Here is a 27,941-nt window from a genome sequence, read left to right as displayed (position 1 = left end):
AGACAGCAGGTTACACATGAACTTCACACAGAATAACAGCGTTTACACAACTTTCAACTTATCAGTAACAGTAATGACGTGTTTTAATATCGACTGAACGGCAGCTGCTTGAAATAAAATAGAAAACAGATTATTTATCAAATAGATATTATATTATATCTATTATATTTCTACCAAACCTTTTAAATATATAAATGTTCATGTAAAACAAAGTGAATGTGACATGGTGTGACATTCTGATGAGCTAATTTATTCTATATATAGAAAATATATCTGTGAGAAATATTTATTTTTACTAAAGTAATGTCCACCAAAGGACACAAAACGTTAGCAGTACTGGCAAAGTCAGAGTCCTAGCTTTTTAACTCAAATAAAAAACACCCTAATGACTCAATAGCTGTGTCCCAATTCAGGGTCTGCACACTTCGAAGTGCGCAGACTACGTAGGCTACAGAGTGTCCTCCGTAGTCTACACACTTCGAAGTCTGCTTAACGTTCGTGAAATGGGACAGCCTACCTAGTCCACAAGAATTTCCCATAGCAACAACACAGGACGTTTAATCACTTAAACCTCAGAAATTACTCGTAGGAAACGTCAGTAGACGCTGAACACGGAGCGGCAACACCGACAGTTAAAAAAAAAAAAAAAAAAAAAAAAAAAACGGTTTGAGGCTCTGTTGTTTTCCAGCCGGTACACAGTTCATTAACCCCTTAAAAGTATCTGAATATCAAATATTACCGAATTTTAATGTCACCATTTAACAAACATGCTTTAAATGTACTTGGTTTTGTAACGTTTATACTAAAGTGTAGTTAAAAAAACGAACTTTTTTTAAAATAAAACTTTATTTAAACTTAATAAGACTCTTGTGAGGTTGCTGATTCGCCACCATCCTGTGCGCAACGAATTGTGGGAGAAAAGAGGCCGCGAAGGATGCATCACAAGCATCCTTCGTTTGAGGCCAAACGAAGTGCGGATTCGAAGGGTGGATTCGGAGGGTCCTTCAAATTCTGTGAATTGGGACAGTACTTCGCGCACCGCGATGACGTATGTGGCCGACGAATCCGCACTTCGAAGTGTGCAGACCCTGAATTGGGACACACCTAGCAAGTCTCTGAATGATGTTACTTCCTGGTTGGGTGTGGTCCTCTTCATCATTAAGGTGTCTAATTTATTGCCCGTTAAAAATCTACATTACACTCTCACAGCATGAGACGACCGTTTTGAGGACAAAATGTATTTGGTCAGAACTTGTTTGACATTATGCACAGACATCAGCCCTTTATGTGTCTCTTGATGACACATTATTATTTTATATGCACTGTAAAACTATGAAATTATTTATTTGGAAACATGCTCATATTTCGGGGGCACACATATGCCTGACAGACAGTTTTCTCTAAGTAGAAATCTTAAAACATCCACAAAAGCTCTGGTATTATTGTACTTTATCTTGTCAGACGAACAACATTTAAATATGTATTCTTAAAAACTATAAATTTTTATGAGCATGTGACACATGAGCAGTCAGAGTTCTGTTATTCGTCAACCACCCTGAGGACAGAAAATCTAGCTTTATGTCTCTTTATTAGCTGAGAAGCAGGGTGCGAGTACTTCGTGTCTCCATGTCTTTAACCCGGTTAATCACTGACCCACTTCTGCTGTGGAAGCACCCCCCTCCCTCCAGAGGCGTGTCAACGACATCATCAGAACATCATCTGATTGGCTCGCTGACCTGTTGATCTACATGAACATGGAGGATATTCTAACTTACGTTGTTCCTGAAGGAATGAGCTCTGATTGGATCCTCGGCGGCCAATGAGCAGCTGCTGAGGATGATGAAGACGAGGATGAGGTTGGTGAAGATGTGGTGGTGGATCAGAGTGTGGCAGCCTACACGGATTCTACACACAGAAGAGATAAAAACACATTAGGACCAGTTCAGAACTGGTTCAGATTCTGGTCCAGTTAAAGTTTAAAAACATGTTCTGACATAAATCCAGTTTGTCCAGTTTTAAGATGATAGAGATGAAAATGAAGATGAAGATGAAGTTGAAGATGGAGATGGAGATGGAGGTGAAGATGCAGATGAAGATGGAGATGGAGATGAAGATGAAGATGGAGATGGAGATGGAGATGGAGATGGAGATGGAGAATGGATGGAGATGGAGATGGAGATGAAGCTGAAGATGAAGATGGAGATGGAGCTGGAGAACAGATGGAGATGGAGATGAAGATGAAGCTGGAGATGAAGATGAAGATGGACATGGAGATGGAGATGGAGATGGAGATGAAGATGAAGTTGGAGATGGAGTTGGAGATGGAGAACAGATGGAGATGGAGATGGAGATGAAGATGGAGATAGAGCTGAAGATGAAGATGAAGATGGAGATGGAGATGGAGATGGAGAACAGATGAAGATGGACATGGAGATGCAGAACAGATGGAGATGGAGATGGAGATGGAGAACAGATGGAGATGGAGATGAATATGGAGATGGAGATGGAGATGAAGGTGAAGATGAAGATGGAGATGGAGATGGAGAACAGATGGAGATGAAGATGGAGATGGAGATGAAGTTGAAAATGAAGATGGACATGGAGATGGAGAACAGATGGAGATGGAGATGGAGTTGGAGATGAAGATGAAGATGACGATGAAGATGAAGATGGAGATGGAGATGGAGATGGGATGGAGATGGAGATGGAGAACAGATGGAGATGGACATGGAGATGGAGATTAAGGTGGAGATGGAGAACAGATGGAGATGGAGATGAAGATGAAGATTGAGATGGAGATGGAGCTGAAGATGAAGATGGAGATGGAGATGAAGATGGAGATAGAGATGAAGGTGAAGAAGAAGATGAAGATGAAGATGAAGATGAAGATGAAGGTGGAGATGGAGAACAGATGAAGATGGACATGGAGATGCAGAACAGATGGAGATGGAGATGAAGATGAAGATGGAGATGGAGAACAGATGGAGATGGAGATGAATATGGAGATGGATATTGAGATGAAGTTGAAGGTGAAGATGGACATGGACATGGAGAACAGATGGAGATGGAGATGGAGTTGGAGATGAAGATGACGATAAAGATGGAGATGGAGATGGAGATGGGATGGAGATGGAGAACAGATGGAGATGGACATGGAGATGGAGAACAGATGGAGATGGAGATGAAGATGAAGATTAAGGTGGAGATGGAGAACAGATAGAGATGGAGATGAAGATTAAGATAAGATGGAGATGGAGAACAGATAGAGATGGAGATGGAGATAAAGATGGAGATGAAGATCTACATGAAGATGAAGATGGAGATGGAGATGGAGAACAGATGGAGATGGAGATGAAGATGAAGATTGAGATGGAGATGGAGCTGAAGATGAAGATGGAGATGGAGATGGAGATGAAGATGAAGATGAAGATGAAGATTAGATGGAGGTGGAGATGAAGATGAAGATGGAGATGGAGAACAGATGGAGATGGAGATGAAGATGAAGATGGAGATGGAGATGGAGAACAGATGGAGATGGAGCTGAAGATGGAGATGGAGATGAAGATGAAGATGAGATGGAGGTGGAGATGAAGATGAAGATGGAGATGGAGAACAGATGGAGATGGAGATGAAGATGAAGATGGAGATGGAGAACAGATAGAGATGGAGATGAAGATGAAGATGGAGGTGGAGATGGAGAACAGATGGAGATGGAGATGGAGATGAAGCTGAAGATTAAGATGGAGATGGAGATGGAGAACAGATAGAGATGGAGATGGAGATAAAGATGGAGATGACGATCTACATGAACATGAAGATGGAGATGGAGATGGAGAACAGATGGAGATGGAGATGGAGATGAAGATGAAGATTGAGATGGAGATGGAGCTGAAGATGGAGATGGAGATGAAGATGAAGATTAGATGGAGGTGGAGATGAAGACGAAGATGGAGATGGAGAACAGATGGAGATGGAGATGAAGATGGAGATGGAGATGGAGAACAGATGGAGATGGAGCTGAAGATGGAGATGGAGATGAAGATGAAGATGAGATGGAGGTGGAGATGAAGATGAAGATGAAGATGGAGATGGAGAACAGATGGAGATGGAGATGAAGATGAAGATGGAGATGGAGATGGAGAACAGATAGAGATGGAGATGAAGATGAAGATGGAGGTGGAGATGGAGAACAGATGGAGATGGAGATGGAGATGAAGATGAAGATGAAGGTGGAGATGGAGAACAGATGGAGATGGAGATGGAGAACAGATGGAGATGGTGATGGAGATGAAGATGAAGGTGGAGATGGAGAACAGATGGAGATGGAGATGGAGATGAAGATGAAGATTGAGATGGAGATTGAGATGAAGCTGAAGATGAAGATGGAGATGGATATGAAAATGACGATGAGATGGACATGGAGATGAAGATGAAGATGAAGATGGAGAACAGATGGAGATGGAGATGAAGATGGAGATGGAGATGGAGATGGAGATGAAGATGAAGTTGGAGATGGAGATAGAGCTGAAGATGACAATGAAGATGGAGATGGAGATGAAGCTGAAGATGACAATGAAGATGGAGATGGAGAACAGATGGAGATGGAGATGAAGATGAAGATGGAGATGGAGATGGAGAACAGATAGAGATGGAGATGAAGATGAAGATGGAGGTGTAGATGGAGAACAGATGGAGATGGAGATGGAGATGGAGATGAAGATTAAGATTAAGTTGGAGATGGAGAACAGATAGAGATGGAGATGGAGATAAAGATGGAGATGAAGCTCTACATGAAGATGAAGATGGAGATGGAGATGGAGAACAGATGGAGATGGAGATGGAGATGAAGATGAAGATTGAGATGGAGATGGAGATGGAGATGAAGATGAAGATGGAGATGGAGATGGAGATGAAGATGAAGATTAGATGGAGGTGGAGATGAAGATGAAGATGGAGATGGAGAACAGATGGAGATGGAGATGAAGATGAAGATGGAGATGGAGAACAGATGGAGATGGAGCTGAAGATGGAGATGGAGATGAAGATGAAGATGAGATGGAGGTGGAGATGAAGATGAAGATGAAGATGGAGATGGAGAACAGATGGAGATGGAGATGAAGATGAAGATGGAGATGGAGATGGAGAACAGATAGAGATGGAGATGAAGATGAAGATGGAGGTGGAGATGGAGAACAGATGGAGATGGAGATGAAGATGAAGATGAAGATGAAGGTGGAGATGGAGAACAGATGGAGATGGAGAACAGATGGAGATGGTGATGGAGATGAAGATGAAGATTGAGATGGAGATGGAGCTGGAGAACAGATGGAGATGGAGATGGAGATGAAGATGAAGATTGAGATGGAGATTGAGATGAAGCTGAAGATGAAGATGGAGATGGAGATGGATATGAAGATGACGATGAGATGGACATGGAGATGAAGATGAAGATGAAGGTGAAGATGGAGAACAGATGGAGATGGAGATGAAGATGGAGATGGAGATGGAGATGAAGATGAAGTTGGAGATGGAGATAGAGCTGAAGATGACAATGAAGATGGAGATGGAGATGAAGCTGAAGATGACAATGAAGATGGAGATGAAGATGAAGATGGAGATGAAGATGGAGGTGAAGCTGAAGATGACAATGAAGATGGAGATGAAGATGGAGATGAAGATGGAGATGAAGATGGAGACGGAGCTGAAGATGACGATGAAGATGGAGGTGGAGACGGAGACGCAGCTAAGATGGAGCTGAAGATGAAGATGGAGATGAAGATGAAGGTGGAGATGAAGATGGAGACGGAGCTGAAGATGACGATGAAGATGGAGATGGAGATGGAGACGCAGATGAAGATGAAGATGAAGATGAAGATGGGTCTCAGGTGTTGCAAACCTACGGGTTTGTTTTGCTGAGGCAGAAGAAGGCGCTTCCATCAGGGATGGGCAGAACTTTTTCTTTAGGAGGCGCGAGGTCGGCCATCTTCAGCTGGACTCCTCCTTCTGGGAGTAGAAGAGGAGAAAATGAGGAGGCGTTTGGATGAAACCGTCAAAAACAATGTGGAATAGACTGAAGAACATCTGAGCTGAGCATCGCCTCCAGCAGTAACCATGACCACTGGGGGATTAGTCATCCAGTAGGAGGCTCTCACCTGAGGTGGGGGGGGGGATCTAAATGTTTTTGATCAGCTGATCAAACGTATTTCTGATAAAAGGATCCTGATAGTTTTTGTTTTTTTAGGTTTTTAAATTAAATCATTTCTACTCAGATTTCGGATTTCTCCTTCTTTGGCTGTCGGCCATTTTAGAAGCTGAAAGGTCTGACCTTCATCTCCTTCGGGGAGCTCCTCCTCCTCTTCCTCGTACTCGGTGTCTTCATCGATGTCCACCTGCAGAGACAAACAGAGCTCATACTAACTGATCACTGATCAATAAGATGGTGGTTGCTCTCAGATCTCTGTTTACCTTCACTTCTCCTTCTTCAGGGCCCTCCTCTGTTCCCTCCTTCTTCTTCCTGCATAGATAACAGGAAACAGGTGAACAGGAAGTAAACAGCACCAGTTCCACCAGTCATCCCTTCATCCCTCCATCACTTACTCTTTGTTCTTGTCGTCGCCGTCTCCTCCGGCCAGATTGTCCACAGCAATGGCCAAGAAGACATTCAGCAGGATATCTGAGGCCTGTTAAGGATCTAACATTCCGTTTTATGGTTCACGAGGACTGAGGACCTTCTGGTGTTTAGATTGTGGAGGGTGGAGACCTGGAGAAAATCCCTGATGCTCAGCAACCTGCAGCAGTTTGAAGGAAAAAACAAAGCTTGAGATTTATTGCCCCTCAACTGATTAATAATGCTTGAGATGAGCAGAACGGGAATGATGACATTCCCGTGATGGGAATCTTTAACCTGTTGTGTTGGAGTACCACAGGGCTCAGTGTTTGGGTCCCGGTTTATTCTTTTCAGCTTGTTTACTGCCTTTTACCTCAGGCCCTGTTTACACCACGACACTGAGACAGTAAGATGCTAAAGTTTTGTTGTGTTCAGGCCTCGCGTTTCCATGGTAACAGAGTTTCCATTGGATAAAACCATTAACATCTGACACCGGCTTTCAGAGTGAACAGGCGGACAGACTGACGTATGATTAATATCTATTAACAGAACAAAAACTTTCTTACCTTGATTGTTCATCTGAGGTCCATAGCAGCTAAAGCTCCTACTTTAGCAGCTAATGCTAAGACCGTGGTTTCCCACATTAGCAGCTGAAGCTAAGACTGTTGGCTCCCACTTTGGAGGCTAAAGCTGAGACCGCAGTATCCACATTAGCAGCTAATGCTAAGACTTCATGTGCCACCATATTCAAAAAAGGAAATAACAGGAAGTTTGATGCTACATATGTACTCCAAAATAAATCTGATAACGGACTGGAAAACGTAGACCAGATATTTTAGAACATCACTTTTCAAATGTGGATGTAGAGGCGTCAGATTCAATGATTACAGTAATCTGATTACTCCAAGTTTTTGGATTTTGATGGATATGTCAATTTCATTGATCAAATTAACATGGACACTTTTATTCTTGTTCTACATTTGGTCCGTTGCCATGGATACAGTTACCACAGATGAAGAGGATGACAAAGTAAACGCAGACGATCATCCCTGGAAACACGGGTCCACCATACGCCATGATGCCGTCGTACATGACGACATTCCAGTCTTCACCTGTCAGGATCTGAACATACAAACATCATCAGGAACACGCCCCCTAAACTCTGTGACATCATCACCTGCCAGGTGGCAGTGATACCTGGAAGCAGGTGAGCAGCGCCTGGGGGAAGGCGTCAAAGGTGCTGCGTTTGGTCTGCGTCTCGTCAAAGTTGAACTTTCCTCCGAACAGCTGCATGCCGAGCAAAGCAAAGATGATGAGGAAGAGGAAGAGGAGGAGCAGCAGCGAGGCGATAGACTTCATGGAGTTCAGCAGGGACGCCACCAGGTTGGACAGAGCCGTCCAATGGCTGTGGAGGCAAAGTGACATCATCAGAAGAGCAGCGAAGAGCTGAATGAAACACATGGAGGCTCAGGTGTGTTTTCTCACCGGGTGACCTTAAAGATCCTCAGCAGGCGGACGCAGCGGAGCACCGAGATTCCCAGAGGAGGCATGATGTCCATCTCCACCAGGATGGTCTCCATGATGCCGCCGCACACCACAAAACAGTCGAAGCGGTTGAAGAAGGCCGTGAAGTAATGAGCTAAACCCAAACTGTACATCTTCAGCAACATCTCCACCGTGAAGAGGGACAGCAGCACCTTGTTGGCGATGTCTGCAAAGATGGAGACTCCAGGTAACCAAGCAGCAGCGGGTTAAGTGTAGATTACATAATTACAGAGCACTTGAGGCAAATTTTTACATTAAATATGCAAAACGAACTGTTTACCTGATTATTTTGTCATTTTTATGGGCAGATGAAATGATACATGTGATCTTTCAGATGCCGGCAGAAGACAGAGGTGTTTTTACGCTTTAGGACAGTAAATGTGTGTAAATGTAGTAAATTAACGGTGAAAAGGTGTGTGTGCTCAGCAAACCGGTGCCCTCCAGGGTGTCTGCGTAAATACGTCCCTGGGGGCCTGAACACTACTAAAAGCTTCAGGCCCCCAGATATAGGTGTGTGTAATGAGTTTTCTCTGGGTTTTAGGTGTTGGGAAGTGGTTCTAGGATGAGGTTACACTGTTTGTTTTTCAGGCCAATCCAGTAGCAGAGGAGATAAAAGCTGCCAGTTTACTGCTGGTGGAGGCTGAGCTGCCTCACAATGGTACTGGGCAAATTCCCCGTTCCAGTTGATATTTAAATAAGGATAAAGACTTTCTGCTGGATTCCCCCTTGGCTGCTTTACTGTTTCTAGCCTCTCACACGGGCCACATACATCGCTGGTGTAGATTCTCAGGCCTCCACGTCGCTGTAATCCTAAAAGCTTAAATAATAAGAGCTTCTGCTTCCTGCTTCTTCCCCAACATGCTCAGTTCCTGAGAGTCAAACATATTCAACAACCAAGAGTAGAAGTTCTCAAACGAAGCTGCTTGTATTTGAGACAGTCAACCGTAACTCTCACTAGACCAGCCCTCACTAAAGGACATAGACTACTTTGTCTATAAGTAACTATAAATCGGACACAATAACCTATTCTATTCTATTCTAGGCGCTTGTATGCAAAGTGACTTACATTTGAGAGTAAGAACAACACAAGCAAGAATTCAAACAAGATGGACGTCAACATTAAGTTGTAGTCAGTCCAGGTGGACCAGGTGCTGTCATGTTGTTGTAGAGGCAGTGCATGTAATATTTTTTTGTTTTGTTTTGTTTTTTTGTAGTTTTAGTAAGTCATTTTGTTTAAATACAAACATCACGATTTCATCAATCATCTTGGGCATAAGTGCAGCAGCTTCTTCAGTACCTGGTTGAGCCAAAGAGCTGGACAAATCTTTCTACCTCATTCTGAGTAGACGAGTTAAGCTAAGTGTGGAAATGTGGCGCCACCTTGTGGTGGGAGCACTAGGCGTCTTTCACTGGCAGAGCGTAACTGTGGAGAGGGAGTGTAGCTCTGGATGAAGGAGTGGAGGTAGACCGGAGCTGTTTGGGTTATTGTTTTGTAAGCCAGAAGCAGAGCTTTGAATCTGATGAGCTGCAACTGGAAGCCAGTGGAGAACGATTAGCAGTGGAGTGACATGAGCTCTTTTGAGTTGTTGTAGGAAATTTTCTGGTGTGTTCATGTACAGGTGTAACAGTTTGTTGTCTGGTGATGGTGTGGATTGAAGGGTCGTTTCCTTCTGTCTGTGATCTTTTTGTCTCCTTTCTTCTTTCCCTTTTGCTGTTTTTGCTATTTTCTATCTTTTTCTGTCCCCTCCGGTCAGGTCCAGCACGATTACATAGATTCCGTGATTCAAAGTAAATAAATAAATAAATGAATCAGATTATCAAGAGTAGCCTTACCCATAGGCCTCCCCTTGGCAGAGCAAATTTGTTCAGCACGATACAGCAACCAGATTATCATTCTGCTGCTATGATGCTGGACAGGACAAGTTTTTAAAAAAAATAAATAAAAATAAAAACTTCTGTAACATTACGAAGAAAACATGGATTAGTGTTGGAGATCAGATCAGAAGGTAAACGACAAGTTTGTTTATATATCACATTTCACCTACAAGACAAAAACATTCTAACATGATTCATATGTGCAAAAATGCAGGATATCTCTGCAAATCAAAAAGACATAACAGTGACCAGATACTAACTCACAGGGAAAATAAAGAAAAATAATTATCTCTTAGTATAAAAACCCACTGGACAACTCAGTGACTGTGTCAGCATGCAGAGCATGAGGAAGAGGAGTGATCAGTGATGAAGAGTGATGAGTGAGATCATGCAAATGTGACCACGCCTCCATGGAGGCCAGAGGCAGACCAGGGCTAGAGGCCCGGGCCCTCAGCAGCAGCCCCGGAGCACCAACCCAAGCCACCCCACCACGAAGACGACCCCAGCCCCACCTGAAGGGCGGCAGAGGAGAGCCCCAGCAAGAGCCCCCCACGGTCCCGGGGCACAGGTCCCAGTGGGCCAGGATCAGCAGCCGCCGGCCCCGCCAGGGACCGGCTACCCAGGGCATTCCAAGCGAGGGGCCCAGGGCCCCAGGAGCCCAGAGGCGGCCGCCCTACCCCCCAAAGGCAGAGGGCCCGCAACATGCCTAGGAGGACCAGACAGCCACCCGGCGTAGGCCAGCACACACCCCGATGTTCCAGCCGCACACCCCGGGAACCAGGGTGCTATCGGCCCCCTCCCCCCACTTCCCACCTGCACCCTATATAACCCCACACTCACACCCTCCCCCACGCCGCACCCACAATCACTCACCACCACACAGTCACGCCACACACAACCCACCCACCATGCCTCGTGGGGGACACCCCAGGCGGACCAGAGGACAGCGAGCCCCAAGCACCCCCCTTGACCCAACACCCACAGAGCCAGCAGCCCACCAGCGCAGCCACCCTGGGACCCGGCCCCGGGGCAACCCCCCCCAACCGCCCCCAGCCACACACAAGGGGAACAGGGGTGTGAGAGGTCCCCAATACCCTCTCCCTCCCCGCTCCTGACTGTTTAGGTAGTGTGTGTTGTGTGCAATTAAAATTGAGGGGCAGTGACTGCAATGAGCCGGGAGCCGGGCCACCGGGCACCGCATGCCATGCCCCCCAGGTGTTGTTTGTGTGTTGTGTTTCTTGTGTTTTGGCGTCTTGGTGCAGTTAAAACTGAGAGGCGATTCGCCACGGGTGCATCCAAGGAGACCACTGATTGGTCTCCTCCGTTCCACCCCGCAAGGCTCCATGCCTCCCAACTCCCTACGTGTGTGTGTGTGTGTGTGATACAGAGAGAGCGGGAAGTACAAGGGGTCCGGGGATGTACAGGGAAGTTTTTAAAACATACTTAAAAACCAACATTTCTTTGTGTTTTATCTCTTAAATCTCTATTAAAGCTGTTTCAATGCACCGCTCTGCTGACGAATGGGAAACATTTAGTTTCTCTTCCATATTTAGGTGAAAAAAGTTAATCTTGAGTCTTAAAGAGATGGGAAGATTACAAACTTACAAAATTACAATTACAAACTGATCTGAAGGGGGAGGGGCCATTACCCTGGACTTCTGTCAGCCACACGGGTTGGTTGTAGTGCTCGGAGGCGCTGAGGGAGGTGTTGAGGAAGACGAGCAGAAGCACCAGCCAATAGAAAGTCACTGATTTGACAGCGGTGCGACAGTTCCTGCGGCAGACTCGGTTCCAGCGGCGCAAGGTTCGACTGAGACAGGAAACGGAGACATTCAGAGACGTCCGTCCACCTGACCGCTACCGAACCATGACCAAGGAGCACTGAACTCACCAGCAAGCGACCTTCATCATCCGAGAGCTGGAACATAACAGACCAAAGTCAGGATGGACGTCTGAGTGGGGGGGGGTCACCTGTTTCTGAGGAAGTGTGTGTGTGTGTGTGTGTGTGTGTATGTGCACGTTACCAGCAGGCTTGGCAGCAGTTGGTGTGTTCCTCATCGATGTTTTCAGTGTTTTCAGACGCCGTCTCGCTGGCTGGAAGACTTGCTGATGGACACACCGACACAGAATGAAATTATCAAAGGCTCGTAAGCTTGATGTGTTACCATGGCAACGCAGCATTTTAATGACACATCGACACATGACGTTTTCATTCACATGACTCATGTTTGTTCACATGAAAATCTGCTGGGGATTTTCACACCTAAAGACTATCATTCTTCCAGAAGTTCCTGTGAACGAGGAGTCATGAAGGCATCAGCTGATAGCAGCGTTCCTACCGTCCAGCACGGTGACGGAAGCATCATACTGAGGGAGGAGTTTAAACATGACCTAAAGCAGCTTCAGGAAAATTTCCCTCCTGGCTCAAGCCTCCAGAGGAAAGTTGTTGTAGGATCATCCCCAGGTCAACTCCAGGCTCCTGATGGTTCCAGATGTGTTTGAATCAGAACCTACAAGCAGGAACTAAATCTGATCCATTCTCCCTCCGGACTCGCCTCAAACCAACGCCTGTTGCAGATCCTGTTTACCATCAAACCATCGCGTCAGGATGAGCTACTAACACAAAGGAGGAGATATGTGTTGCCATGGTAACCTGGATGTATCCTATGGTGTATTTCAAGCCCAAACTGAGATGTTTTCCACCAGGAACGAGCAGCAGCAGCAGATCCAACACAAAGAAAAAACTCCTGATGTTGTTCATGTTTGAGCGTTTCGAAGAAACGTTCCGGAAGGTTTTTCTGGTCCGACCCAGCCGGATCGCATTCCCTGTGCTTGACAAATGGAGTAAGGAAGAGCTGGGAATGAAAATGGGTTTAGTTTCTGAGCAGGTGTCTCTCTTACCATGAGTATCGTTGGAGTGACTGAACCATCCAAACTTCCCCCTCTTCTTATCGGACAGATCGCCCAGACTCGGCCCTGTGGCACAAAGAGAAGAACCACACATGGAGGAAATGCCGACACAGAGCTGGACTTCTCCTGAAGATGCTTCACAGACTAGCAGCTAGGCAGGCAGGAGACTGTACTGATACCCGAAGCCACATTAGAATTGCAGTAAAAGAGGGAAAACCTTTGTACAACAGATAAAACACAGTAACAGACACAAAAGGACAATACAAATACACAAGCATGAGAAAGTAGGTATTAGTCTCATCTGAGGCCAGAACATCTGTGCATAAAACACGTTTTTTAAAAAAGAGGAGAAAATAATAAAATAAAATTAATCCCAATATAAAAAACGTGGTCACCAACAAAGGAGGCAAACTGTAATAAAAGAAACAAACTTCTGCACACTGTAAAAAATATCTGGAATATTACAGTTTTTAGTCTGTTTGAAAAAAAACCAATAAAATGACGGGGTATTTTAGTGTTTATTTATTTATTATATGTTTTATAAGTGTGTCTGTAGCTGTGAGATGCAGGTTACCTGTCAGTGGTTTAAATGTTCTGGCTGAATTGTGTCATAAGAAATAAAAGATAAAGAAAACAGATGTTTTCTCAAAGATTAGAAGAATCCAGGTACAGGTGTGGAGGGGCGTAGCCACATCCAGTACTCAATGTTAGAGGTAAAAAACTGAAGCTACAAAAAGTTATCCATCCATCCACCCATCCACCCATCCATCCATCCATCCATCCTCCATCCATCCATCCATCCATCTACCTATCCTCCATCCATCCATCCACCCATCCTCCATCCATCCATTCATCCATCCATCTACCCACCATCCACCCATCCATCCATCCATCCATCCATCCATCCATCCATCCACCCATCCATCCATCCACCCATCCATCCATCCACCCATCCACCCATCCACCCATCCACCCATCCATCCATCCATCCATCCATCCTCCATCCATCCATCCATCCATCCTCCATCCATCCACCCATCCTCCATCCATCCATTCATCCATCCATCTACCCACCATCCACCCATCCATCCATCCATCCATCCATCCATCCACCTATCCATCCATCCACCCATCCACCCATCCATCCATCCATCCATCCATCCATCCATCCTCCATCCATCCATCCATCCATCCATCCTCCATCCATCTACCTATCCTCCATCCATCCATCCATCCATCCTCCATCCATCCATTCATCCATCCATCCATCCATCCATCCATCCATCCATCCATCCATCCATCCATTGAATGAAAGTGTTTTCTTACGTCCATCTCCGTCTTCGTCCAGCTCATCCATGTCCTCGGCCTGAGTGATCCAGTCCATGTATCCACAGAGATCCTCCTCCATCTGCTGCTTCTCCCGAAGCTTCTGGAAATCTCCACGAGCTTTTGCCTTTTCTCGCTCTTTACTGAACTCTCTGTAATGTTCAGAAAACATTCAGACTATCCCATACTTCCTCTCAACGTCACCATGACGACAGCCTCCTTGTCTAAATACTGCAGAGAGAAACCAACCCGCTGAGGACTCCCAGAACCAGGTTCAGAACAAAGAAGGAGCCAAAGATCACCAAACTGACGAAATAAACCCACGGCAGCTCGAATCCGATGGCATCGTTCATCTACAGAACAGTAAGTACACAGAAAGGAGGACAATGAGACGAGCTCAAGAGTCTCAGCTTTGAAGATGGTGGTTCTGGATTACCCAGTACAGCACGTCTGTCCACCCCTCCATGGTGATGCACTGAAACACCGTCAACATGGCGAAGAAGAAATTGTCGAAGTTGGTGATGCCACCGTTGGGCCCGTCCCACCCGCCCCGACATTCAGACCCGTTCACAATGCACTGACGGCCATGACCGGCGAACGCACATGGCACTGGCTCGTCCTCCACGTAATTATCTGGAAAAAAATGAGAGTTTAGGACAGCTGACAGAATTGGATCTTCTTCCAGATGGACTCGGATGGGTTCTGGATTAGTACCGGTTCCAATGTAGTAGCAGGTTCTGTGCATCCGGCCAATGAAGAGCTCCAGGCCGATGATGGCGTAGATGATGATGACAAAGAGGACCAGCAGGGCAATATGAAGCAGAGGAACCATCGCCTTCATGATGGAGTTCAACACGATCTGCAGACCTGACCAACACATTTACCTGAGCATGTGCACAACACACACACACGCACACACAAAGTCGGCGTGTGCACCAGTAAACTCACTGGGAACTCCAGAAACCAGTCTGAGGGGCCGCAGGACTCTAAAGGCTCTCAGAGCTTTGACGTCCAGACCTCCAGGTTTCCCTGGCACGTGATGAGAGGTCGCTTGCTCACCCGACTTATGAGTCATCGTTTCCAGGACAACGCTGAAGAGCCTGAATGACCACAGAAGAAGAAAAGTTTCATCGGTTCAGGAGAACTGTAAACACAATCTACCCATCCATCCATCCATCCATCCACCCATCCATCCATCCATCTATCTAATCATCCATCCATCTAATCATCCATCCATCCATTCATCCATCCATCCATCTATCCATCCACCCATCCATCCATCCATCTATCTAATCATCCATCCATCTAATCATCCATCCATCCATTCATCCATCCATCCATCTATCCATCTACCCATCCATCCATCCATCCAAGCATTTTTATAATTAAGAAGCTAATCGCAGACCGCACATAGAGGAGCAATGAATTCCAGAGTGTGCGAGCCACAACTGCAAAGGCTCCATCTCCTCTGGTTATCATGAGTGATCGAGGAACGTCCAGGACCATCTAGTTAGCTGACCTAAGGCTTTGGAGGGTCCGAGCAGTTGTGGGCATAGTAATTAGCCCCCCGACTTGACACCTGTACGTTGGTGTTCACCCAGGTGGACAAGACAGTAACCTTCCTAGCAGAGGGACAGGTCATGACTGTTATTTGTGCTTATGTGCCGAACAACAGTTCACAGTACCCACCCTTTTTAGAGTCTTTGGATAGGGTGTATTGAGGAGCACTCCTTCCAGGAGTCCCTCATTCTACTGAGGACTTCAATGCCCACATGGGCAATGACAGTGATATCTGGAGGGTCATGATTGGGAGGAATGGCCCCCCTGATCCGAATACGAGTGGTGTTTTGTTGTTGGACTTCTGTGCTCGTCATGGATTATCCATTGAGGAGGAGCAGTGTGGTTTCCGTCCCGGTTGTGGATCAGTGGCACAGTTCTACAACATCTTCAGGATCTTGGAGGGGGCATGAGAGTTTACTCAACCAGTCTACATGTGCTTTGTGGACTTGGAGAAGGCATTCAGTGATGTCTCCTGGCGACTCTTGTGGTGGGTACTCCGGGGGTGTGGAGTGCCGGACCCCTTGAGCTGTCCGGTCCCTGTACGACCGGTGTCAGAGCTTGGTCTGACAGTAAATTAGAGTTGTTTCCGATGAGGGTTGGACTCCACCAATAGTGCCCTTTGTCACCGATTCTGTTCATAACTTTTATGGACAGAATTTCTAGGTGCAGCCGAGGTGTTGAGGAGATCTGGTTCGGTGGCCTAAGGATTGGGTCTCTGCTCTTTGCAGATGATGCGGTTCTGTTGGCTTCATCGGGCCGTGATCTTCAGCTCTCACTGGAGCGATTCACAGCCGAGTGTGAAGCAGCTGGAATGAGAATCAGCACCTCCAAATCCGAGTCCATGGTCCTCAGCCAGAAAAAGGTGGAGTGTTTTTTCCAGCTTGGGAATGAGGTCCTGCCCCAGGTGGAGGAGTTCACGTATCTCGGGGTCTTGTTCACGAGTGAGGGACAGATGGAGAGGGAGATCAACAGTCAGATTGGTCGGCGTCTGCAGTAATGTGGACTCTGCATCGGTGTGTCATGGTGAAGAAGGAGCTGAGCCAAAAGGCAAAGCTCTCGATTTACCGGTCGATCTACGTTCCTACCCTCACCGATGGTCACGAGCTGTGGGTAGTGACTGAAAGAATAAGATCGCGAATACAAGCGACCGAATTGAGTTTTCTCTGCAGGGTGGCCGGGCTCTCCCTTAGAGATAGGGTGAGAAGCTCGGTGATCTGGGAGGGGCTCAGAGTAGAGCCGCTGCTCCTCCACATCGAGAGGAGCCAGATGAGGTGGCTCGGGCATCTGCTTAGGATGCCTCCTGGACACCTCCCTGGTGAGAAAGAGGCCCCGGGGAAGACCCAGGACATACTGGATGGACTACATCTCTCGACTGGCCTGGGAATACCATGGAATCCACATGGATTTGCTGGGAAGACGGAACTCTGAGCTTCCATGCTTAGACAGCTGCCCCCATGACCTGCCCCTAGAAAAGCAGTAGGAAATGGAAGTATAGATGGACAGTCCATGTAGAGACTTAAAAAAAAAGAATCTTAAAATCAGTCCTGTACCTAACTGGAAGCCAGTGAAGTGAGGAGAGCACCGGCGTTATGGTCTCATATTTCTTTGTCCCGGTTAGGAGGCGAGCTGCTGCAGGCGGTTGATATCTGAACGGCCAGTGGTGACGTACAGTTACAGTAGTTACAGTAGACCTGGCGCTATGTAATAAAAACATGGATAACTTTTTCTAGATCAGCCCTTCTTAGATAGGGTATGACTTTGACTAGAAGCCAAGGGTAGAATTTAAAGGGAGAACAGTGCAGGGCCCAGAACTGACCCCTGGGGGACCCCACAGGTCAGATGGGCCACCAAGGAGGAAAACTACCCCCACTGCCCACAGAAGATCTACCTGCGAGGTACGATTCAACCAGCCCAAAGTTTCAATGCTGATACAGTGCTCGAGGCGTGACAGGACAATAATGAGATCCACTGCATCCAACGCCGCTGTTAGAAGAATTAAAAAGGCATAATTAATGCAATCCAGGTTTAAAGAAGATTAAAAACCTTTAAAAGAGCAGTTCCAGTGCTGTAAAGAGGCTTAAAACCAGACTGAACTTTCGCTAAAACCTTGGAGTTTAGAAATTGGCCTGAAATTCGACAGAACCAAGGGATCAAATATTTCATTTTTAAAGATGCTGTGGACGTCGGGCCCTCATACCACCCTCATGGAGTCTGTTTCTGACCGTTTGAGCAGACACATCTGTGTCCTGCTGGAGGTCATGTTGCAGGGCTCTGGCAGTGCTCCTCCTGGTCCTCCTTGTACAAAGGTGGAGGTAGCGTCCTGCTGCTGGGTTGTTGCCTCCTACGGCCTCCTCCATGTCTCCTGATGGACTGGCCTGTCTCCTAGTAGCACCTCCATGCTCTGGACACTACGCTGACAGACACAGCAAACCTTCTGGCCACAGCTCGCATTGATGAGCCATCCTGGATGAGCTGCACTACCTGAGCCACTTGTATGGGTTGTAGACTCCGTCTCATGTTACCACTAGAGTGAAAGCACTGCCAGCATTCAAAAGTCACCAAAACATCAGCCAGAAAGCAGGAACTGAGACGTGGACTGTGGTCACCACCTGCAGAACCCTCCTTTATTGGGGGTGTCTTGCTAATTCCTATAATTTCCACCTGTTGTCTGTTCCATTTACACAATAGCATGTGGAACTGATTGTCAGTCAGTGTTGCTTCCTAAGTGGACAGTTTGATTTCACACAAGCATGACTGACTGTATTATTTAAAATCAGCCAGTCAACTAGTCCTAAGCCCATCTACGTTTCAGATGTTAGCGTCCAAATCTCCAGCAACCGGTCCACCAACCCCCAGCTTGATGACATCCTGCTTGGCGCTTTAATCACTCTACACAAGCAGAGGCGCTCCAGGAGGAGGCAAGGCATCCCCAAACGTCATCTTCTGAGCAACAGTCCATGTCTCCGGTGTCGTCTCCAGCACTGCAGCCCACGCCACCAGCGTCCCAGCCCTGGTTCACGTCGCCGCTGCTTGAAGTTCACGCCTTTTATTGCACATATTGGTTTTTTCGCGATATTTCCAGTGCAAAAATAAGAACTCAAGAGGTAAGAACTCAAACATCTTCACACTATAAACACACACGTGCAGACACACACGTGCCAATGTAATTAACAATTTTTCTTCAAGAAAATTAACATGTCAGCCTTCTGACGGTGCTTTGCTCGGTGTCAGATGAATCCGAGCCCTCCTGCAGAGAAGTAGGGAGTGGCAAAGTCGAAGTCGAGGGTGCACTTGAAGTCGACTCCAAGGCAGAACTTGTGGGAGAGAAAAGTGTGCAACTCTCCGCTCTCAAATTTATTCCATGGACCGTCAAATGTTTCAATAAATTAGATGTGTTGCTGTTCTTGCAGACGATGTTCTTGTCGCATATATTGCAACGCGCAGTAGATGTATCATTCTTGCGAAAATATAACCAGGCTTTCGACTTAGGCATTTTTGTAGACTTCGTCGATGCATCAAACATAGAAAGACGCTTGAGAAGGGCGTTATCAGTTTGTGTACTTCATGCACGCGGACGTTTCAGCCAATCAGATGACAGCTACTTACACATGATAAACCTCTGGGCACCGAAACTTGGAACCGACAGACGAGGCATGTTTCAATACCAAGTAGAACCGTCACATTTCGGTCGGTGTCAAGAAAGAACCGACATTCGGTGCCCAGCCCTAGTTGGTGATGGATCTTACAGTCAACAAAGCCAAATAGAGATTAAAGAGATCAGGAGTGTCAGACGCTTCAGTTTGTGGAGGTTTCAACAGTCCACACTTTGTCTTTTTGTCTGAACATGCCAGCTGGTTGGCGGCAGCCACATCTGAATGGAGTCTGTCGAAAAGCTGACATTGTCAGAGTCACTGAAGTCAGGAAGCACCAGCCAGATTCATCGGTATCTCAGTTTCCTTGAGTGAAGGGCGGGGAGAACATACAAAAAGTGCCAATTAAGGCAACGATCAGACCCACGAAGATACCTCAGGAGAGCCTCAAACCTGATCTGGAGATCTCTGGGTTTACCTCATCTTCTCCAGTGTCTCTGATGGGCAAGATGGAATAGGGGACACCTCAGGAAGGCTGGGATTCACTCAAGGCATGGACAAAAGTTCACCAACGAATCATATTGAAATTGTTCAAAAAGGTCTCCAATCTCAAGCAGAGTCTGACGGTCATAGGTGAGGAGAGACAACACCTAATGACAGAACAGGTAAATCATTAAACAGGCAGCAAGCACAGAGCAGAGCAACAGACGACCAGCCGAGCACCCTGGCGCCATCTGGCTTCCCTACCTCCCTGTTCTACTACAGTATGGATTGAAGCATCTTCCATGATCTGGACCTTGTATGAGGGAAAACGCTCAGTTAAAGACCACCTTAATGTGGTCCCCAAAAGGAACATCCTGAGTATCCCACTAACCAGATATACATCACCAGTGAGGTGAAAGTCTAGATTAACAAAAGCAAACTGGGATTCACCAAACAGGACGATTGACTGCTACAAAAATAAAGAACTGGAAATGAGAAAAAAGAAACATCGAACAAAAGGTAGGGCTTTAATCGTTCCTAGAATTAATCTACCCATTCCTAGGATTACTTTACTTTTCCCTAGGTCCACTTTTCTCAGTCCTAGGACTACTTTACTCATTCCCAGGATTATTTTACTCATTCCTAGGACTATTTTACTCATTCCTAGGATTATTTTACTCATTCCTAGGACCACATTACTCATTCCCAGGATTATTTCACTCATTCCTAGGACCACTTTACTCATTCCTGGTATTACTTTACTCATTCTCAAAATTACTTTACTCACTCCTAGGACCACTTTACACATTCCTAGGACTACTTTACTCATTCCTAGGATTACTTTACTCATTCCTAGAACTACTTTACTCATTCCTAGGACTATGTTACTCATTCCTAGGATTACTTTACTCATTCCTAGAACAACTCTACTCATTACTAGGACTACTTTACTCATTCCTAGGATTACTTTATTCATTCCTAGGACTACTTTACTCATTCCTAGGATTACTTTATTCATTCCTAGGGTTACTTTACTTATTCCTAGGATTACTTTACTCATTCCTAGAACTACTTTACTCATTCTTAGGACTATGTTACTCATTCCTAGGATTACTTTACTCTTTCCCAGGATTACTTTATTCATTCCTAGAACTACTTTACTCACCCCTAGGACTACTTTATTCATTCCTAGGACTACTTTACTCATTCCTAGGATTACTTTATTCATTCCTAGGATTACTTTACTTATTCCTAGGCTTACTTTACTCATTCCTAGAACTACTTTACTCATTCTTAGGACTATGTTACTCATTCCTAGGATTACTTTACTCTTTCCCAGGATTACTTTATTCATTTCTAGAACTACTTTACTCACCCCTAGGACTACTTTATTCATTCCTAGGACTACTTTAGTCATTCCTAGGATTACTTAACTCATTCCTAGGATTACTTTGTTCATTCCTAGGACTACTCTACTCATTCCTAGGACTACTTTACTTATTCCTAGGACTACTTTATTCATTCCTAGGACTACTTTACTCATTCCTAGGATTACTTTACTCATTCCTAGGACTACTTTACTCATTCCTAGCATTACTTTACTCATTCCTAGGACTATGTTACTCATTCCTAGGATTACTTTACTCATTCCTAGAACAACTCTACTCATTCCTAGGACTACTTTACTCATTCCTAGGACTACTTTACTCATTCCTAGGATTGCTTTACTCATTCCTAGAACAACTCTACTCATTCCTAGGATTACTTTACTCATTCCTAGGACTACTTTACTCATTCCTAGGACTACTTTACTCATTCCTAGCATTACTTTAGTCATTCCTAGGACTATGTTACCGATTCCTAGGATTACTTCACTCATTCCTAGGATTACTTTGTTCATTCCTAGGACTACTTTACTCACTCCTAGGACTACTTTACTCATTCCTAGGACTACTTTACTCATTCCTAGGACTATGTTACTCATTCCTAGGAATTCTTTACTCATTTCTAGGACTACTTCACTCATTCCTAGGATTACTTAACTCATTCCTAGGATTACTTTGTTCATTCCTAGGACTACTCTACATATTCCTAGGACTACTTTACTTATTCCTAGGACTACTTTATTCATTCCTAGGACTACTTTACTCATTCCTAGGATTACTTTACTCATTCCTAGGACTACTTTACTCATTCCTAGCATTACTTTACTCATTCCTAGGATTACTTTACTCATTCCTAGAACAACTCTACTCATTCCTAGGACTACTTTACTCATTCCTAGGACTACTTTACTCATTCCTAGGATTGCTTTACTCATACCTAGAACAACTCTACTCATTCCTAGGATTACTTTACTCATTCCTAGGACTACTTTACTCATTCCTAGGACTACTTTACTCATTCCTAGCATTACTTTAGTCATTCCTAGGACTATGTTACTCATTCCTAGGATTACTTCACTCATTCCTAGGATTACTTTGTTCATTCCTAGGACTACTTTACTCACTCCTAGGACTACTTTACTCATTCCTAGGACTACTTTACTCATTCCTAGGACTACTTTACTCATTCCTAGCATTACTTTAGTCATTCCTAGGACTATGTTATTCATTCCTAGGACTACTTTACTCACTCCTAGGACTACTTTACTCATTCCTAGGACTACTTTACTCATTCCTAGGATTACTTTACTCATTCCTAGGACTACTTTACTCATTCCTAGCATTACTTTACTCATTCCTAGGACTATGTTCCTTATTCCTAGGATTACTTTATTCATTCCTAGAACAACTCTACTCATTCCTAGGATTACTTTACTCATTCCTAGGACTACTTTACTCATTCCTAGCATTACTTTACTCATTCCTAGGACTATGTTACTCATTCCTAGGATTACTTTACTTATTCCTAGAACAACTCTACTCATTCCTAGGATTACTTTACTAATTCCTAGAACAACTCTACTCAATCCTAGGATTACTTTACTCATTCCTAGAACAACTCTACTCAATCCTAGGACTACTTTACTCATTCCTAGGACTACTTTACTCATTCCTGGGATTACTTTACTCATTCCTAGAACAACTGTACTCATTCCTAGGACTACTTCACTCATTCCTAGGATTACTTTATTCATTCCTAGGACTACTTTACTCATTCTTAGGACTACCTTACTCATTCCATTTTACTTTACTCAGTGTATTAGGATGAGATCACCAACTTTAAAGTCTGATGTGACAGTCACCATCTCATTCTCAAAGGTGCAAAAACTGGAGCTCATCTTTGACCTGAGGGAGGTTGGAGTCTGTGACCCTCTTAACACTGACTTATTTCAGACCGTAAATTAAAATGGAACAAAGATGTCACATGGTCCAGATTTGCTCAGTGAGGACATTTTCTCTGTAAACATCAGCAGTAAATCCCAGCATCATGCAAACTCTGTAACACTGTAGTCTGTAATATTGTTGGTTTCAGGTTAACATCTCGGTACAATTCAGCCTCTATTCAGCTCAGAACTGAAGCTACAGACATGATCAAACAAGATAGATTGACCCTCCCCTCAGACCTCACACAGACCAGCCGAGGTCTCGCCGGGCTCTAATAAACATCCCTTCAGATTAAATTTGGTGCTAAGACTTCCTGTTACTTCAGTTTCTCAGCTTTACCTCCAGGTTCTGAAAATAAAGAACAAGAAAAAGAACAAGAAGAAATCTTTATAGTGAAGATCCTGACTGGACTCTGCTATCAGAACCCTGACCAAACATAAACCTGAACTGAGATCAGTGTCCCACATTCCTTGTCCTCGCTGATTTCAAACTGGAACAAGGCATCCTCAGGCTGCCTTACTGTGACAACAAGCTTTATCATCAGGACCGTCATCATCGCCCGAGGAGGTCCAGTCACGTCAGTGTCCTGCAGCGAGGACACAGACCAACATGGAGGACAAAGCTCGAGACCTGCAGGACTCAGAACAAGTGCAGCAGGTGACAGATGGGTCAGAACCTCATCTTTGAACTGGTTTCCTGTCTCAAACACTTCCACTCATGAAGCCATCTTATAGATCTACAGTCCCCAGAACTGGTCCAAGGACATCCAAGTCAGAACCATCAGAGTTCTTACCCGACAATGACAATAACGAAGTCCAGCAGGTTCCAGCCGTTCCGGATGTAAGAGCTGGGATGCATCACCAGACCGTAGGCTAGGATCTTCAGGAAGGTCTCCACAGTGAAGATGATGAGGAAGACATACTCCACTTGTTCCTGAAACACAGAGAACCAACAGAACACAGAGGAACTACTTTCTGACACGAACTTCTTTCCAGGATGTTAAACTGCGTCTGATTCAGGTTTTTGTCTTGGTCTCCATCTCATCTGCTGTGTGAACCTTCCCCCTGCAGAAAAATATGTGAATCACGTGTGGAGCACATGAATATATTCCAAAACCATGTTGGATCACATTTGATCCACATGACATTTACAGTTTAATCAAGCGTGGATCATATGTGAAGCTCTACACGTGGAGGGGAAATGAGGTTTTGGAGCTAAATGATGTGACTCATGTATCTGAATGATGAAAACTTGTTTTTTCCTGGAAGGATTGTTCGGAAAACCGAGTTTCTGACAATCATCATTATCAGGACACGTCTCCTGTAATATTAACTTTTACTCCAAATCAGACGTGTCCATCTGTCCATCTGGCAGACGTGGACAAACACGCAGTGTCTCTCAGAACTGCAGCATCACAGAAACGTCCATCTTTTCAACCGTTTGAGTCCCTTCCCTCTAAATTAATTGAAAATGTCCAAAAACCCTTTGAATCATGTCCTCACGTGTAAAACTGTAATAAAGCAGTAAAAATTTGACTACTTTTCTCAAAGCTGAAGCCCTGACACGTGAGCCGTGTCCAGGGTGATGCGTGAGAGTTAAATGTTGGAGTGTTTGTGATGTTTGCGTGTCAGACGGACAGAGATTAGACTGAATCTTGGATCTGAGCTGCAGGCTTTTCTCTCAGCAGCTAAAAAGGACTCCATGAAGCTGCATCTCCAGCATTTACTCTTTCCTCCATGAAGACCAGAGCTTCTCTGTTTTCACCGGGTTTGAATGCAACGCTGTGGGGCTGGCGAGCGAGGCCGAGCCGTCACGCCAACAGGAAGTGACTGCATGAACAACCCAACTGTAAACGAAGGTGGAGAGACAATCCAAGCTGAAGCATCAGAGCAGAAACTCCTCAGAACTGATCACAGACCTGTCAATCATCTGCTGCTCCAGCGTTTATCGTGACCCCCACGGCTCCAGCTGAGGAGCTTTTTTCTGGAGGAAAGCCAATCAGAGCGAAGCAACCACATGACTGACTGAAGTCTGGAGGCTTCAGAAAACCTCAAGCTCTGCGTGGTCCCCAGTACAGATTAGCTTAGAATAGAGACTGGAAGTAAGGGGGATCTGTCAGCATTACAGTCCACATGGGAAGGCCCAAGTCTGAGACCTGTTTCCGGGTCTTCCTGCCTTGTTTGTGCTTACCAGGTCGTGGTTGGTGGAGTTGGAGTCATCCTCTGGAAATGGCTTGGAGACTCCCAGAGCCACGCAGTTAGCAAAGATGGCCAACAGGATGAAGATGTCGAACGGTCTGGAGACATGTTCAGGAAACAAAGAGGAAAAATAAAAAGCAGCAGGTCTGATCTGCACAGAAACGTCCCCGACATCATGAAATCCTGCTCACCGGAGACTGAGGTTTTAGCAGTCAAATGTCGCCCCTTCTATCTTCCACGGGAATTCTCAGTCAGATTCATCATTGCTGTTTACATCCCCCTGATGCAGATACAAAAGCAGCCCTGGATACCTTCTATCACTACATCAACGATCTGCAAAGCACCTATTCTGAGGGAGTTTTCATTGTTGCTGGGGACTTCAACCAGCCCAACATGGCGAAGGTTCTCCCTCATTTTTACCAACATGTGGACTTTGCAACTAGAGGTGACAACATACTGGATCATGCATACACAAGTACCAAAGCAGCATTTAAAGCAGCCCCCCGCCCCCACCTAGGATCATCAGACCACATCTCTGTCATGTTGACGCCGGCATACAGACCCCTGCTCACCAGAACAAGGCCGTCCTCAAAACTGGTGAGTTTATGGTCCAAGGGAGCCATAACAGCACTGCAGGGCTGCTTTGAATGTACTGACTGGTCCGTTTTCAGAGAGGCTGCCAACAAACACCAGGAGGTTGATATTGAGGAGTACGCTGTGACTGTATCGGGCATCTCCCTGCGGCAAGCTGTTGTGCCTTCCTGCTATATGTGCCTCTGCAATCATCCCGGTTCCGACAAAACCCACAGTAACACGTTTGAATGGCTATCGCCCAGTAGCACTAACACCCATAATCATGAAGTGCTTCGAAAGGCTGGTCAAAGGTCACATCACCTCCATCCTACCCTCTTCACTCGACCCACTTCAATTTGCATATCGCCCAAACCTTGAAAATAAAAACATACTGGTTCGAATGCTGTTTGTGGATTTTAGCCTTTTAATACCATCATCCCACAGTATCTCCATTTCTCTCTTTCTCAGCAGAAATCCCTGGATTAGGATCCTGCTGTTGGTTGACCCTTCTTTCCTGTCCCCCCACCCCCAACCGGTCCAGGAAGATGGTAGTCCTTCCTGGTCCTGGTGCTGATGGAAGTTTTCCTTCTTGATTCTGGTCCTGACCTTCACAGCTGATATTTTTAAAAGTCTTCTCTCAGTCATGGCACCATCCGTTATCTTTGGGTTTGTAAGAGATTCTTAGAAATAAAGAACCTGTCAAATTAATGTGATTTCAATAATCAATAATCACTTAATAACCCAGTTAGCTATCAGAGGTCTGCAGCTTGATGGAGGCAGTCGATTGGTCAGAAAAGGATACTTCCACTCGACGATAGACAGTGCAGCGCGTCTGATTGGGTTGTTGAGTTTCAGACAGAACAACGCTCGTGGAGCTCTCTGGACCTGATTACTGCCCTGCACCTGAGGAGGAAGTGACATCATCCATTACATGATCAACTTCGTGAATATGCCACAAACAAAGAATTGGTTGGACCTGATGAAGAGGACGACCCGGTACTAGAAGGTGGACCTGTTGAAGAGGACGACCCGGTACCAGAAGATGGACCTGATGAAGAGGACGACCTGGTACCAGAAGGTGGACCTGTTGAAGAGGACGACCCGGTACCAGAAGATGGACCTGATGAAGAGGACAACCTGGTACCAGAAGATGGACCTGATGAAGAGGACGACCCGGTACTAGAAGGTGGACCTGATGAAGAGGACGACCCGGTACCAGAAGATGGACCTGATGAAGAGGACGACCCGGTACCAGAAGGTGGACCTGTTGAAGAGGACGACCCGGTACCAGAAGGTGGACCTGATGAAGAGGACGACCTGGTACCAGAAGGTGGACATGATGAAGAGGAGGACCGGCACTAGAAGGCGGTCCTGATGAAGAGGACAACCCGGTACTAGTAAGCGGACATGATGAAGAGGACGACCCGGTACTAGAAGGTGGACCTGATGAAGAGGACGACCCGGTACTAGAAGGCGGTCCTGATAAAGAGGAAGACCCGGTACTAGACGGTGGACATGATGATGATAATGACCCGGTACTAGAAGGCAGTCCTGATGAAGAAGACGACCCGGTACCAGAAGGTGGACCTGATGAAGAGGACGACCTGGTACCAGAAGATGGACCTGATGAAGAGGACGACCTGGTACCAGAAGGTGGACATGATGAAGAGGACGACCGGCACTAGAAGGCGGTCCTGATGAAAAGAGGACAACCCTGTACTAGAAGGCGGTCCTGATGAAGAGGAAGACCCGGTACTAGAAGGCGGTACTGATGAAGAGGACGACCTGGTACTAGAAGGCGGTCCTGATGAAGAGGAAGACCCGGTACTAGAAGGTGGACCTGATGAAGAGGAAGACCCGGTACTAGAAGGCGGTCCTGATGAAGAGGAAGACCCGGTACTAGAAGGTGGACCCTATGAAGAGGACGACCCGTTACTAGTAAGCA

At 45.6% G+C, this 27,941-nt stretch overlaps 1 protein-coding gene across 1 annotated transcript in view; it reads right to left on the bottom strand.

Annotated features, from left to right (window-relative positions):
• cacna1fb (calcium channel, voltage-dependent, L type, alpha 1F subunit) overlaps positions 1 to 27,941 on the bottom strand; it is a 137,415-nt gene that overhangs the window by 64,920 nt on the left and 44,554 nt on the right. The window contains exons 7-26 of the mRNA XM_042003786.1: positions 26,799 to 26,899; positions 25,416 to 25,521; positions 24,019 to 24,158; positions 15,212 to 15,363; positions 14,978 to 15,130; positions 14,700 to 14,896; positions 14,513 to 14,616; positions 14,264 to 14,415; positions 12,929 to 13,003; positions 12,052 to 12,133; positions 11,919 to 11,945; positions 11,677 to 11,837; positions 8,093 to 8,318; positions 7,805 to 8,012; positions 7,609 to 7,729; positions 6,598 to 6,673; positions 6,466 to 6,514; positions 6,326 to 6,389; positions 5,901 to 6,003; positions 1,776 to 1,905 (exon numbers count right to left, since the gene is read on the bottom strand). Of these exons, the coding sequence (XP_041859720.1) occupies positions 1,776 to 1,905; positions 5,901 to 6,003; positions 6,326 to 6,389; positions 6,466 to 6,514; positions 6,598 to 6,673; positions 7,609 to 7,729; positions 7,805 to 8,012; positions 8,093 to 8,318; positions 11,677 to 11,837; positions 11,919 to 11,945; positions 12,052 to 12,133; positions 12,929 to 13,003; positions 14,264 to 14,415; positions 14,513 to 14,616; positions 14,700 to 14,896; positions 14,978 to 15,130; positions 15,212 to 15,363; positions 24,019 to 24,158; positions 25,416 to 25,521; positions 26,799 to 26,899 (2,427 nt within the window). The remainder of the gene's footprint in view (positions 1 to 1,775; positions 1,906 to 5,900; positions 6,004 to 6,325; positions 6,390 to 6,465; positions 6,515 to 6,597; positions 6,674 to 7,608; positions 7,730 to 7,804; positions 8,013 to 8,092; positions 8,319 to 11,676; positions 11,838 to 11,918; positions 11,946 to 12,051; positions 12,134 to 12,928; positions 13,004 to 14,263; positions 14,416 to 14,512; positions 14,617 to 14,699; positions 14,897 to 14,977; positions 15,131 to 15,211; positions 15,364 to 24,018; positions 24,159 to 25,415; positions 25,522 to 26,798; positions 26,900 to 27,941) is intronic.

Source organism: Melanotaenia boesemani, chromosome 13, assembly GCF_017639745.1.
Source record: "Melanotaenia boesemani isolate fMelBoe1 chromosome 13, fMelBoe1.pri, whole genome shotgun sequence".
Classification (NCBI taxonomy): Eukaryota; Metazoa; Chordata; class Actinopteri; order Atheriniformes; family Melanotaeniidae; genus Melanotaenia; species Melanotaenia boesemani.
The sequence above is the reverse complement of the archived record's forward strand: the minus strand, read 5'-3'. Positions and strand labels throughout refer to the sequence as shown.